This window comes from Myotis myotis, unplaced genomic scaffold (assembly GCF_014108235.1).
Source record: "Myotis myotis isolate mMyoMyo1 unplaced genomic scaffold, mMyoMyo1.p scaffold_m19_p_3, whole genome shotgun sequence".
Classification (NCBI taxonomy): domain Eukaryota; kingdom Metazoa; phylum Chordata; class Mammalia; order Chiroptera; family Vespertilionidae; genus Myotis; species Myotis myotis.
The window spans coordinates 145,077,565-145,090,413 of record NW_023416335.1 but is presented as its reverse complement, the minus strand read 5'-3'; the positions used below and the strand labels follow the sequence as shown (position 1 = coordinate 145,090,413).

General features: G+C 35.7%; 1 protein-coding gene across 7 annotated transcripts in view; it reads right to left on the bottom strand.

The window, feature by feature from the left end:
- Positions 1-2,486: 2,486 nt before the first annotated feature.
- The window catches only part of ZFC3H1 (zinc finger C3H1-type containing), a 58,684-nt gene continuing 48,321 nt past the window's right edge, over positions 2,487-12,849 (bottom strand). For 4 of the 7 annotated variants that reach the window (XM_036298643.1, XM_036298647.1, XM_036298648.1 and 1 more), the window contains 8 exons: positions 8,384-8,509; positions 8,011-8,115; positions 7,714-7,879; positions 6,471-6,571; positions 4,523-4,624; positions 3,872-3,911; positions 3,552-3,614; positions 2,487-3,422 (listed from right to left, as the gene is read on the bottom strand). In XM_036298643.1, the coding sequence (XP_036154536.1) occupies positions 3,285-3,422; positions 3,552-3,614; positions 3,872-3,911; positions 4,523-4,624; positions 6,471-6,571; positions 7,714-7,879; positions 8,011-8,115; positions 8,384-8,509 (841 nt within the window). In that variant the 3' untranslated portion in view covers positions 2,487-3,284. Of the gene's footprint in view, positions 3,423-3,551; positions 3,615-3,871; positions 3,912-4,522; positions 4,625-6,470; positions 6,572-7,713; positions 7,880-8,010; positions 8,116-8,378; positions 8,510-12,849 lie in introns of those variants that run through there. The other 3 variants (XM_036298645.1, XM_036298646.1, XM_036298650.1) reach the window with 2 other exon arrangements.

Genomic DNA, 12,849 nt, shown 5'->3' with positions numbered 1-12,849 from the left:
GATTGTCCACTGTGGGAACTCTGAAAATGTGTTGTGGAGTCCCTCTTATGAAAAGCCACTAAATAAAAAGTGGAGACAAGTCCTATAGTCATTTTACTATCTATGAAAGACAGATACAGCTTTCTATTCAGTACTTCAAAGATGTCAGGGAGAGAAAAAAATTAAAAACTTCACATAAATTGCAGATATCTCAATCAAGTACTATTCAAGAAGCACTGCATAGCTATTACTGAGGAAGCTGACATGAGTGATAGAAGATCGGAATAAGGGCAGGATAGGGCAGCATGTCCTTAGGTGGTCCTTCACTGACCCCCGAAATAGTAAACACACAATTGAAAAATAACTATAGGAAGTGAGGGGACTTGTAAATCATGAGGAATGAAAAAGAAACACTATCAAATGTTCCTTAAAAACCTGCCTTTTCTTAAATAGTTCTTGTTCCAGAATGCTCTACTATAATCACTGTTAATTTGTACTGAGGGTCATAATCCTCAAACCTGAAAGGTCACTAAAATTGTATTTCCCCATTCTTCCCCCACACTATTAGCACACAGACTAGAAAGCAGACTTAAGGAAATTATGACTTATCTGTGAACATGAGACAGCTTTAAGCAACAATATTGGCCCTGCTTTGTATTATAGCCACATGTTCCTACTTTTTCAACAACCTTGAAAAATAAATATTTGAACTACAATCTTCAATAAAGTCCCTCTACATTTGTTGTCAACCTTAATCACCTTTTGCTTGTCTGCTCAGTGCTTTTAGCTCTTAGATGTTGCACCTGGAGATTCCAGCCTGCTTTATGAGGTAGGTTTATATGCCCTTTAATTGAAAGCAAACCGCCTTAGATAATCCAGTGACAACAATGTTACAAGGTCCACTTTCCGTTAAAAAGCAAATAGAAATATTAGGCTGTTCTCTAAAATGAAGAAAAACACATGAAAATACACCACAATCTTCCTTTATCAGAGATAAACCCCACAGTCTAAAATGCCTCTTTTGTGCTTTTTCTCCCCCGTGGAGAGAATGGTGGAGTGCAAGGGACTGCAGTCCTCAATGACTAATCTTTTCTTACTATGACATTTCTCTAACCAAAAAAAGACTTTAGTCACATAGTATGTTAAACATTGTATTCATGCTACTACAATGACTGTACCAACTTTAGCCCCAAGTTTTATTTAATATTGTAGTTACTACTTGTTGAATATGGAAGAATGACAGAAATATAAGCCTCACTCCTAAGCAGTGTTTGCTACTTTTCTGTGTAGGTTAAAGTGAGTTTGTGAAATGACATAGAAAAGGTGACAGAAGAGGCATCTTTAAGGCAATGTAATTTCTGTAAGATAGCTTCATGATTTTAAATAGCAATATGACAAGTGATCAAAACTGAAACAATTGGTTAATATATGCTAGGGGCTTTGTCTGTATGATTATGTACAGCATGTGAACACCGCTGGAATTGTTACATTGCACAGCTTGTATGGCTGAATTAAGATTGAAAGTACCAATGAAAGTTATTGTTTTTAAAAAGGGCGAAAAGTTGCTGCCGATGGAATTGTTGAAGAAACAAATGGAGGTTTTAGAATATACAAAAAATCAAAACTTAGTACTATCTCCAAAAACTTGAGATTTCAGCCAATATCAAAACTGTTAGAATATGGGGGAAACAGACCGGAAATATTTTTCCAAGTACCTAACAATGGCTTTCAAATAATAAGAGTAGGAAAAGCACTCAAGGTTAAATAGTAAATGCATACAATGGAGAAATACCCCTTTGGGATTACCATCTTCCACCCAAATGTCTTTGGTTTTAGAGAAAAACAAATTAGCTTCTTTTTGGTTTAATAAGACACACTAGATAAATGGGTTTCATTCCTGACATAACCAAAAGCTCTTACTAGCTAAATATGCACTGTCTGGTAGTCGCAGAGAAGGGCCTCAAACATGGTTTTATTTTGACTGAGCATCATACAAATGTACAGATGTACAAATTTGCCTAGTATTTCCTGGAGCTGCTACTCTGCAATAGATTGCATTGTAGCCATAGGACCAGATTTGTTACAGTTGTGTGTGTGTCATTAGTAGCTTTTCTAACAGGGTGCAAAAAAAACCCAATATAGGCTAAAAACAAAACAAAAAGCAAGGTCTCTTTTATAATTTGGTCAAATTAATATTCAATATAAGACAGCATGTCACTAAGCAAATTATTCAAACTACAGTGGGGAGATATTTTCTAAACACTGTGGTCTTAAGAACAAGGAATTTAATGGTAGGGCAAACCTATCTGTTCACTGTCCTCAAAACAGAACAAGACCAGAAAAGAACAGATTTGGAAGTGACTTTATGGGGAAGCAGGTTCAAAATAAGAAAATACTGATAAAGTTATAGGATATAACTGCCTATCTCCTTCATCCCTTCCCACAAGGGTGTGAAAAGTGAATAAAGACAGCAACATTTTTTAAAAAGTTAACTTATATTAAAAATATTTTGTTTATAAACAATTTTAATACTACAACGTATTTCAATACAAAGCAGTTCAAAGATTAACTGTTCTTTAAACTGTTAAACTTTATTATAAATTAAAATTTCATTACAAAAAAATTGCACATAATATTTGACCACTCTTAGGTTCTGATGCACTGGTATTTGCAATCGTTTCTTTAATCTTCAAGTTAAACAGTCTCGGCAAGGAGTCCAGAACGTAGAAAGGGCAATAAACAACCCTGTTAGAGCATTCAAGTGCAACTAGCAGACTTGTGGCCATGGCAGTTACACTTTCCTTAAGATGGACTGCTTAAGTTTAAATCCTGAAATGAAGAATCTCAAAAGGTTTAAAGAGGAAGAACTAAAAGGGACTGCCTGCTTTTTACTGTAAACACAGCCCTGGAAATTAAATCCCAAACAAGAATCTCTCAGGCATCAGAGTGTCAAGTGAATCAGGACTAGCACAACATAAAAGGGGAAAGTAAAAAATAAAAACAAAAACAAAGCAAAATTAAAATATATGTCAGTCACTTTGAAGAACTATACTTACGTACATGATGTTATGAGAATCTGGCAGGGCCTAGAGGCAGACCAACACGAAGTTCATTTATCCAACCGAAGAGGGTCATGTTCATTGCTTCCGATTTTGAGGGCAGGATATTGTAGGGGACTTGATATGATCAGTAATGCTTGTCTGCATTACACAGACCTTAGCCAGGGATCAGCCTAATCTTGAAGGATCATTCAAATAATTTTGGCAATTATTATAAGGACTTAGAACTGACTGTGCACCCAGTGTTCAGTGATTCTTGCTTTCTGTTTTGTAACTGTTTAAATTTAAGAGCTCATTTAGGCTGACTCCAATCTCTTGGCACTTGGAAACTAGTTTTCTCAGGTTATCAGTTTTACCTCCTTCTGAAGCTTCAAACAAGAGTTGCTGTAAAAGACAGGGAAGCATAGAAGTAAGATTTAGCTAGATTCTGAGCATTACCACATCAATGGATATGGCACATGCAGAAAATTTATAGGAAAACTTCAAGGTGAAATAAAAGATAAAAAGCATTACATCTTTCCACAGTGATGCACAAAGAGGTAACTTCTGTAAGGCTCTCTGATATAAACGGTGGACCTATAAGATAGATATACACACAATTCCATCAGGAAACATGGTGAAAAACACCTTCATAATTCTATTTGAACTATACTTATTATTATTCATAATTACTATGAGTATTCAAGATAAAATTGTTACATTGGGTTTGGGAGTTTCCAAACATTTACATTTCTTGGAATGTTAACTTCTATGCCTTATTCCTTTTAAAAGTCAATAAAAGGGGCAGAATAGCTTAAAAAACATGACCCATCTGATAGTCAATTATGGCTTACCTCTCTTTGTCCCTTTAAAACAATTTCAGCAGCAATGGCTCTAAGAAAAAAAAAAGGAATATAGAAAAGGGAAAAGAAAAATTTATATATCTTTGAACAAAATGAGTTACTACCACTGGCAGAATACTGACTGTGGGAATCTGAGTACAAAACTTCCTGAAAGTAACAGGCTAAACTTCCAAGGAGGGTAACCTATAGTGAAAAGAAAAATTCAACAATTTTTATCAACTTTACAAGAATAAAGCAGACCAGTGTTTTGAACACAAATAACGTTCAAGAAAAATTCGTAATTACTAGTAAAAAAATACCTGGCACTATCATCTTTAAGTCAGGGAAATCCCTGAATTTCAAAAAGGATGGTCTTAAAATGTGTGTAATAGATTTATGTATTTGCTAACACTATTGTTATCTAAATGTTCTCTTTCAAAAAAAATTACAATTCTATCTATTTTGCGTTTAAAGCAATTGTTTATGAGCTTTATATGTTCAGTATAGAATCTCAGCAGTGTCAAAAACAAATGTAAGTTTAAAAATCTGTCCAGGAAAAAAAAAAATGAAAACAATAGATGTCATTTAAAATTTACCTGTCTGGAGCAAACTTTACAAATAAAAGCAATAGCTATAAAAACATATATATGATTGTTGCATTACATTTTCCAGGTGGCCAGGCATGTTGGGATATTATATGTAAACATCTTGGCTTGAAGTTTCAGAATCTGAACATTGCTTTCTTCCCATTCATGATGAAGTAGCCTGCAAAGTATATTCAGGAAAATGAACAAAGCATTGCAAGTGTAGGAAACCCCAAATGTGCTCTATGAACAGAATATTTGATGAGGTGCAATTTCTGGTCAGTTAAATTCCATCAAGGCTATTCAATAAGTATGTATAGAATGCCTCTTACAAAAATTACCCTGGGGCAGGAACATGCAAACTAGCAAGCGTTCCAGTCAAGACCTATGCCATCTTCAACAAACTAAAATAAGGCCCATGTAGTTTTATAGAATACTAAAGCATTCTCTCCAAATTGTAACTCCATGTGCCCCCTCCCCCAAATTTTCTAAAATAATGACTTGATACAACAATGTCCTGATATTTTTCTCTCTTTATTAAACAGAATATACTTAATTATGAGTGTTTCTTGAGCTAAAATGTAAGTATAGTGACTAATTACTAAGTTCTTTATTCTGAAAAAAAGACAAGGAAATTAAAAGCAACAAAACAAAGAAGTGGAGCATTACCAGGAAAACTAACAATTAAACTACCTATATTCCAAAATGCTATCCTAGCAGAAACTAGTCCAAAACAACCACATTTTCCTGTTTCACGAGTTTCACCAAAGACAATGTTGCATATCGTATACAAATTTCTGTAATTGGTTTCTGTAGATTAGCATGCTTTCTAATAATTTTTTTTAATGCTATGGCTATTTTTGTCACAGCCTTAGGCGTTTAAATGTGTTTCAATCTCTCTTTTTTACATTGATTTTTAGAGGGAGAGGAATCATGGTGTGAGAGTAAAACATGGGGCAGCTGCCTCCTGCACAGGGATAGATCAGCAACCTGGGCATGTGCCCTGGCCTGAAATCTAACCAGCAACCTTTTCGGTGCATGGGACAATGACCAATCACCTGAGCCACACCAGCCAGAGCTGTTTTTCAATCTCTTATACCCATTTTCCTATATACATGCTAAGAGGAATGTAAATACTTTGAAACACAAAGGAATATTTGATAAATATTTTAGGTACCTTATGATCCAGCCATCTGTTTCTAAAACAAACTTAGAAACAGAAGACACAACTGATGCAGTGAGAATGACTGCACAAGTAGAAGCCAGAGCATTAGTATGTAGGGTACCTTTTTGAATTAAAAAGTAAAATTCTTAAGTGTAAAAATGAGTTTTCTCTATCAGAGAAGAGAAACTACAAAGAAATGCTCAATTAGATCTCCTTCTAATTGAAGGTATGAAATCCCTGGATAAATGTTTCTCAAATGTGATTTGAGAGCTCAAGTTCAGGAATCTGAATTTGGTTCCTGGTGCATGCTAATATTTGAGATCAACTGACCTACCTGGAAATAAGTCATAGTAACCAAAATATATCAAGGGTGAGCAAAAGTATGTTTACATTTGTTCGTATGGAAAAAGACATGCAGATTATGGTTATAATACAAGAATAAATTCTGCGTTTCATGTACTCACAAGTGTAAACCTACTTTTGCCAACTCAGACATATAGTTGGCTACTATCTCTGTAACACCTTAAAAATCTCTTAATGTTCCTTTGCCATGTAAAACCACACTTAGTGCTTATAATACCTATGCTAAGAATACATGGTATGTACTTAGGAAACACAGATGAACTTTACTAAATTATACACCCCCTTGCCCTTGTAACCTGCACTGTTTCCTGAAGTAACCAGATATTTATACTGACTTTTACATGAGTAGCTATCTACTGCTTAACAACTCTAAAATTGAAGTCATATACATCAATGAAGAAGTAGTGGAAGAACAGATTGTTCTTATAAAGCTTAATAATAATTTTATATAAAAAGCCTATACTATTAGGCTGGGAACCAAAATAATTTTTTTTCCTACCTCAGTGCAAGCCCGGAATTAGTTGGCATAATTGTGCAAAACTGTTCCAAGGTTTTGGAATGCTGGGTCTTTGGAACACAGCTCAAATAAAAGTAAATAACCTGCAAAGGTTGAGGGGAAAGGAAAAATAAACACAACAAGATGTGAAATCCAATTACCTATTTGTTTTAATGAGAAAACCAAAATGGTCTTAAGACATGAATGTATAAATTATAATAATGTATGATGCTATGAGTTCCTACTATTAATTTTATTAGTGATTTTCAAAACATGAATTAGGAAATATGGTCTAGTGATGACAGCCATGGACTGAGAACACTGACAAGAAGCCAGGAGTCCAGGTTTTCATTCCTGAGTCTACCTTTACTTGCTGTATAGCTGGGCAAGTCATGGGGCTAATAATACCTGCCACATCTTGCTCATGGAATGCCCGTGTGTAAATGATTTAATGTCCATAAAGTGATTTGAGATCCTGGGATAAAGAATGGCATAGAAGTACAAAGCATAATAATCGGTTATCCCGGTTAGCAATACACCCTACCCCAAAAAAAGAAAACATGTATATGCATTGCACAGAATGAAAGGGGTCTCTGAAAATTTAAGAACAAAAAAACCTTTCATTGCTTTTAAGAAGATAGCTTTATAAATTTATCATTAGTCAAAATTCTACTCTTAAAATTCTAAACAGCATCTGATTTCAGCTTTTTTATGCTTTATGAACAACTCTATTTCCTTGACAAAATACTAACAAAAAGAACAGCTACACTATTAAGCCCATTTTTACTGTGAAGTTATAGAATTTTTCATACAGTAAAATTTTCAACTATTTGAGCAAAACATTACAAATATAATTACAATTACTTCTTTTGACCTTTCTTCTTTAATACATATTAAACCCTAACATCTCTTCAATTTTGCTTCAATGTTAAATTTTCTTAAATATACCATAATTGATATATGCATCTTAATCGAACCTTAAAGAGCTCTTTCTACGGTTGGAAGAGATAAATAGTAAACATGATCAAGAAGAACAGTATTATAGAATTATACACTTGAAACCTGTATATTATTAACCAATGTCACCCCCAAAATTTAATTTTTTTAAAAAGAGAAATGATAATAAATGCTAGAAAAGTGATCCTAGGAAAAGCACTCTTGATATAAAACAGGAGTTTTGCTGTCATTTTTTAAGGCCCATTCCTTATGTAAACATCTAAAAAAAAGAAAGTTTTTAAGTTCTTACCCTATTATGAAATTCATAGTTGGACCAGTAATCAGCACTGCTAAAAGGAATGGGATATCGGGCAGGGACTGTAACCAAACATCTATTCACTAAATCAGTAAACAATCTGAATTCTTGGATTTTGTTTCTGGATCCAGCAGCTCTATTATTGGCAAAGACAAGATAACTGCCAAAAGAAAAATATTATAATTTAGAATAATTAAACCAGTAATTCTCTCATGAAGAAAGCCAATCACCCTTTAACCACCATATCCCCTTATTCCATATACCATTCTTATTAAGAGGAACTAAACTTACTCCATCCAAATCTTCTGCACTATATCAGATCTCATGGCCACCCCTAATGCTGCCTCATATGCCTCCACTGTCTCTTTAATGCTTGATTGAAGAGGATGACAAAAGCTGTTTAAAAAAATGGAGAACACTGTATGTCTACAGCTCAATTCTATTAGGTAAAGGAATGACGAAGTATATTTTAAACATTACAAATATTACAATGGAATCCTTATTTTGGTCTTTCTTCTTTAATAATGTATAAATCATAGCATCCCTTCAATTTTGCTTCAATGAGTTTAATATCAGGTTGATTTTAACACAGTGTAATTCAGTAATAAATAACAAATGCAAGCCTAGTATGCAACATTTCTCTCCACAGCTGATAATGTCTCACCAGTAAATCAGCCACAAATAAGGAACTTGGTGGTTAAACATCTCATCATCAAAATTCCCTTTACATAAATGGGCTGGAATGTCACGTGGTCCTGGGATATTTAAGAGATACCTGGGGGGAAAAATACTGTTTGAAATTATGCCTATGCACACATAAACTACTTTAAAGACAAACAAACAAAAAGAACCCCTCAGTTTCAACTTAAATTTCCTTGAAATATTTTTATAAGGTAATGACTTTAATTTTTACATGCATACCACATTGCTTTAATCACATCTCTAGCATCATATAGTTATTTTATACCTGCATGAATAACTCATTCTTAAAATGATTTTATTATTCTATCCCCAAAGTTAAACTACAATAATCATCTAATTGAACCTAATTAAAACCAGAGTATAACAAATGAGACAACCATATATCTAAAGTTGTCCCACAAAATTCTGCTTTACTCTTTTTAAATTTTTATTTAGTGATTTGGAGAGAGAGACCAATTTGTTGTTCCACTTATTTATGCATTCATTGGTTGACTCTTGTATGCGCCCTAACAAGGGACTGAATCCACAAATCTTGGCAGCTGCCTCCTGCACACCCTCTACCAGGGATAGATCAGCAACCTGGGCATGAGCATCAGTTTGATGCTCTAACTAGGGTAATCTGTGCTTCCTTCCAAAAAAAGTTCTTTTTCATAAAAAAAAAGTTTTACAAGAAAACTTGTAAAAAAAAGAAGTTGTATAATCCTATACACCAAGTAAGTTGCAGGGCGCATACCTAAGGTTTCAGATTCCATCCCCGGTCAGGACGTTGCCGGGGCACATACGGGGAGGCAACTGATTGATGTTTCTCTCACATCCATATTTCTTTCTCTTTATTTCTCTCTCTCAAATCAATAAACATATCTTTGGATGAGGATTCAAAAAATGAAAACAATCTCTCCCATACAAATACACACATACTACTACAGATTTAATATTAGACATGATATCAAAGTGTATTCTATAACATATTGGCTCATAAGACACATGTCCAAAAGAAGTCTCTTGGTAAATACTGAAAACTATAGCCCCCTCCTGAAATGCCAACATACATAGTAAGATATTAAAGACTCTAAAACGTCAATTAGTAAAGGAATCTATTTGACTTTAATTCAAGTTTCTCCCCAATATATTTAAATTTGTGTGTTTAATATTTACCAACATCTTCAGGAATCATGTTTTTAAAGATAATACATTGACCTCAACAATAACACACTGGTATAACTGTTTACCTTGGATTTTAAAATTATTTCAAGGGGCTAAGTTTTAATGGATTAAAGAGGCTGTATGGAGGCTTTGTGGATAGGGACAGATGGTAGAAAGGGAAGAAATAGGACATCTAGAAGTTAGGTCATCACCCCAACTTGGCCGTAACTAGCTATATTACCATAGAGCAGTGGTTCTCAACCTTGGCTGCACATTAGAATCACCTGGGAATCTTTTAAAATCCTGATTTCTGGGCCTCATCCTCTGGAAATTCAGTTTCTTTGTTACTAATGTTGTGGCCCCACCCCATAACAAAGAAACAGAAGTTCTAGAGGATGAGGCCCAGAAATCAGGATTTTAAAAAGATTCCCCCCCCCCCCAAAAAAAAAGATTCCCAGGTGATTCTAATGTGCAGCCAAGGTTGAGAACCACTGCCACAGAGTTAATCACTTATCTTCTAAGGATATTAGTTTTCTCAACTGAAAACTGAGGTAAGACGTAGACATGAATTCAAATCTAATCTATGTAAAATTCTATTTCTAGATAAAGTGAATGAAATCTCCAGGTTAACTGTTATAGTTATCTACTAATCTTCAAATTGATTTGAAACATATGACAATTACCACATCTAGCTCTTTCTGCCTTTATACTAAACTAGGGGCCTGATGCATGAAGATTCATGCACTGGGGGTGGGTCCCTCAGCCCAATTTGCACCCTCTCCAATCTGGGAGCCCTCAGGGGAGCCCTCTCCAATCTGGGAGTTTCTGTCTTTGCAATCATATGAGCGAATTTTCTAAGACCCCAACTCAGTTTGGTTTGTTGCTCACAGAATAATAGAGGCATTTTTTTTCTTTGCTTCATTGGTGGAGATTTCCTGTAAGTTTTAAGATATCTTCCCTTTAATTTTTCCTAGACACTCTGATTTACTTATGTCTCTCACCTTTGCTTTCCCTCCATCCCCCACCGCAACAGTCACTTGCTCCAGGCTCACTTTGCTCTAGTGCAGTGGTTCTCAACCTGTGGGTCGCGACCCCTTTGGCGGTCAAACGACCCTTTCACAGGGGTCGCCTAAGACCATCCTGCATATCAGATATTTACATTACGATTCATAACAGTAGCAACATTACAGTTAAGAAGTAGCAATGAAAATAATTTTATGGTTGGGTCACAACATGAGGAACTGTATTTAAAGGGCCAGAAGGTTGAGGACCACTGCTCTAGTGTCTAGGACAGTGATGGCGAACCTTTTGAGCTTGGCGTGTCAGCATTTTGAAAAACCCTAATTTAACTCTAGTGCCGTGTCACATACAGAAATTTTTTGATATTTGCAACCATAGTAAAACAAAGATTTATATTTTTGGTATTTATTTTATATATTTAAATGCCATTTAACAAAGAAAAATCAACCAAAAAAATGAGTTCACGTGTCACCTCTGACACGCGTGTCATAGGTTCGCCATCACTGGTCTAGGAGATACATCTGCCACCAGAACTACAATTCCCAGCATTCCTGGTGCTCCCCGCGCTCTGGACTCCCGCTTCCGGTCCTGGGGCTGCCACCAGAACTACTATTCCCAGAATTCCTGGTGCTTCCCGAGCTCTTGGTTTTCCCTTCCTGCTCTTCTCTGTCCCACATCCTCCCACTCTGCCAAGTCCTCCAAGCCGCCAGCTCTCCCTCTCTGCTCTCTGTCCGGCGGCTTGGGGAGCCAAGTTCCCCAAGCCGCTCCACTCTCTGCTGGCTCTCCCGCTCTGCTCTCCGCCCAGCAGCTTGGGGGGCATGGCTCCCTCGGTTTCTGGGAGCGACCGAGGGAGCCACGTCCCCCCAAGCTGTGGGCTCTCCCGCTCTGCTCTCCACCTGGTGCCTGTGTATGCAAATTAACCCGCTATCTTTGGCAGGTTAATTTGCATACTCACTCCTGATTGGCTGGTGAGTGTAGCAGAGGGACAGTCAATTTACATGTTTCTCTTTTAGTATATAGTATGTTACATATAAAAGGAAATAAAGTCAAACTCTAAGTAAATATTAGAGTTCTAAGTTTTTTATTTTATAATTTCTACTCCTGAGATTTTTTTTACCTATTAACAGCACTGACTTCCATTAATAAACTTTGTCAATATATACATACATTTAAAAATTTATATCAATATCAGTAAATATGACAATACCCAAAACTATCTTACACTTACTGCCATTCTTCCTAATATTTGACTTAAAAAAGATTTCCAGCCCTAGCCAGTGTGTTCAGTGGATAGTGTCGGCCAGTGGACTGAAGGACCCCAGGTTCGATTCCAGTCAAGGGCACATACCCTGGTTGCAGGTTCAATCCCCAGCCCCATTTGGGGTGCATGTGGGAGGCAACCAATCAATCGGTGTGTCTCACATCAATGGTTCTCTCTCTCTCTCTGTTTCTCTCTCTCTTCCCCTCCTTCCCACTCTCTCTAAAAAAAAAAAAAAAAAATCAATGGGAAAAAATATCCTTGGGTGAGGATTAACAAACAAAAAAAGATTTCCCAAATTAACAGAAATGCACACTCTGTATAAATAAGGTTTTCAGATTTACCTAAAAAAACTCACCACCAGATATCTTTTTCTTGTAACTCTGGATGAATTATAAATTATGACTATTCCCACAAAAAAATTAATAAATATGACTTAGTAAAGAACCAGAAGATTGTTTAGAGGCAATGTATTTTCAAATGTTTTTTGACAGTGTTATTTATCCTGCTTCATTAGTTAACATCAAGATAATCTGAAGATCCTTGATTAGTTACTACAGCTAGAACTGGTAACATCTTTTAAGCTAAACCAATTATATCCATGCCCAATGGGAGACCAAAATCAGCAAGTGCGTAAAAAGTTTGGTTCAGCTTTGGATCTATCCTGTGCTGGAGTTTGAGATGTTTTAGCAATCTAATTTAAACAGGAAGAAAGTCATGGAATAGCTGAATAATATCTAAATTCCTTATAGAATAGTTTAATTCTCCTCTATTAATTTGCATTTTAATTATTCTCTTGTAATTTATTCTAAGCTATTAATTTAGATGTAACACAGCAGAAAGAATTTTAAAAGAGCACTGAAATCACTGTCAATAAACTGACTACCATAAGAGGACAGATGTAAAGACTCAAGTCTAGGAAAGAATAGTGGTTCAAAACTTCTTTGCCAAATCTCCAATAAAACTGCCATGCTCACAAAATATTCTACAGTGGACGCACCAGCGAC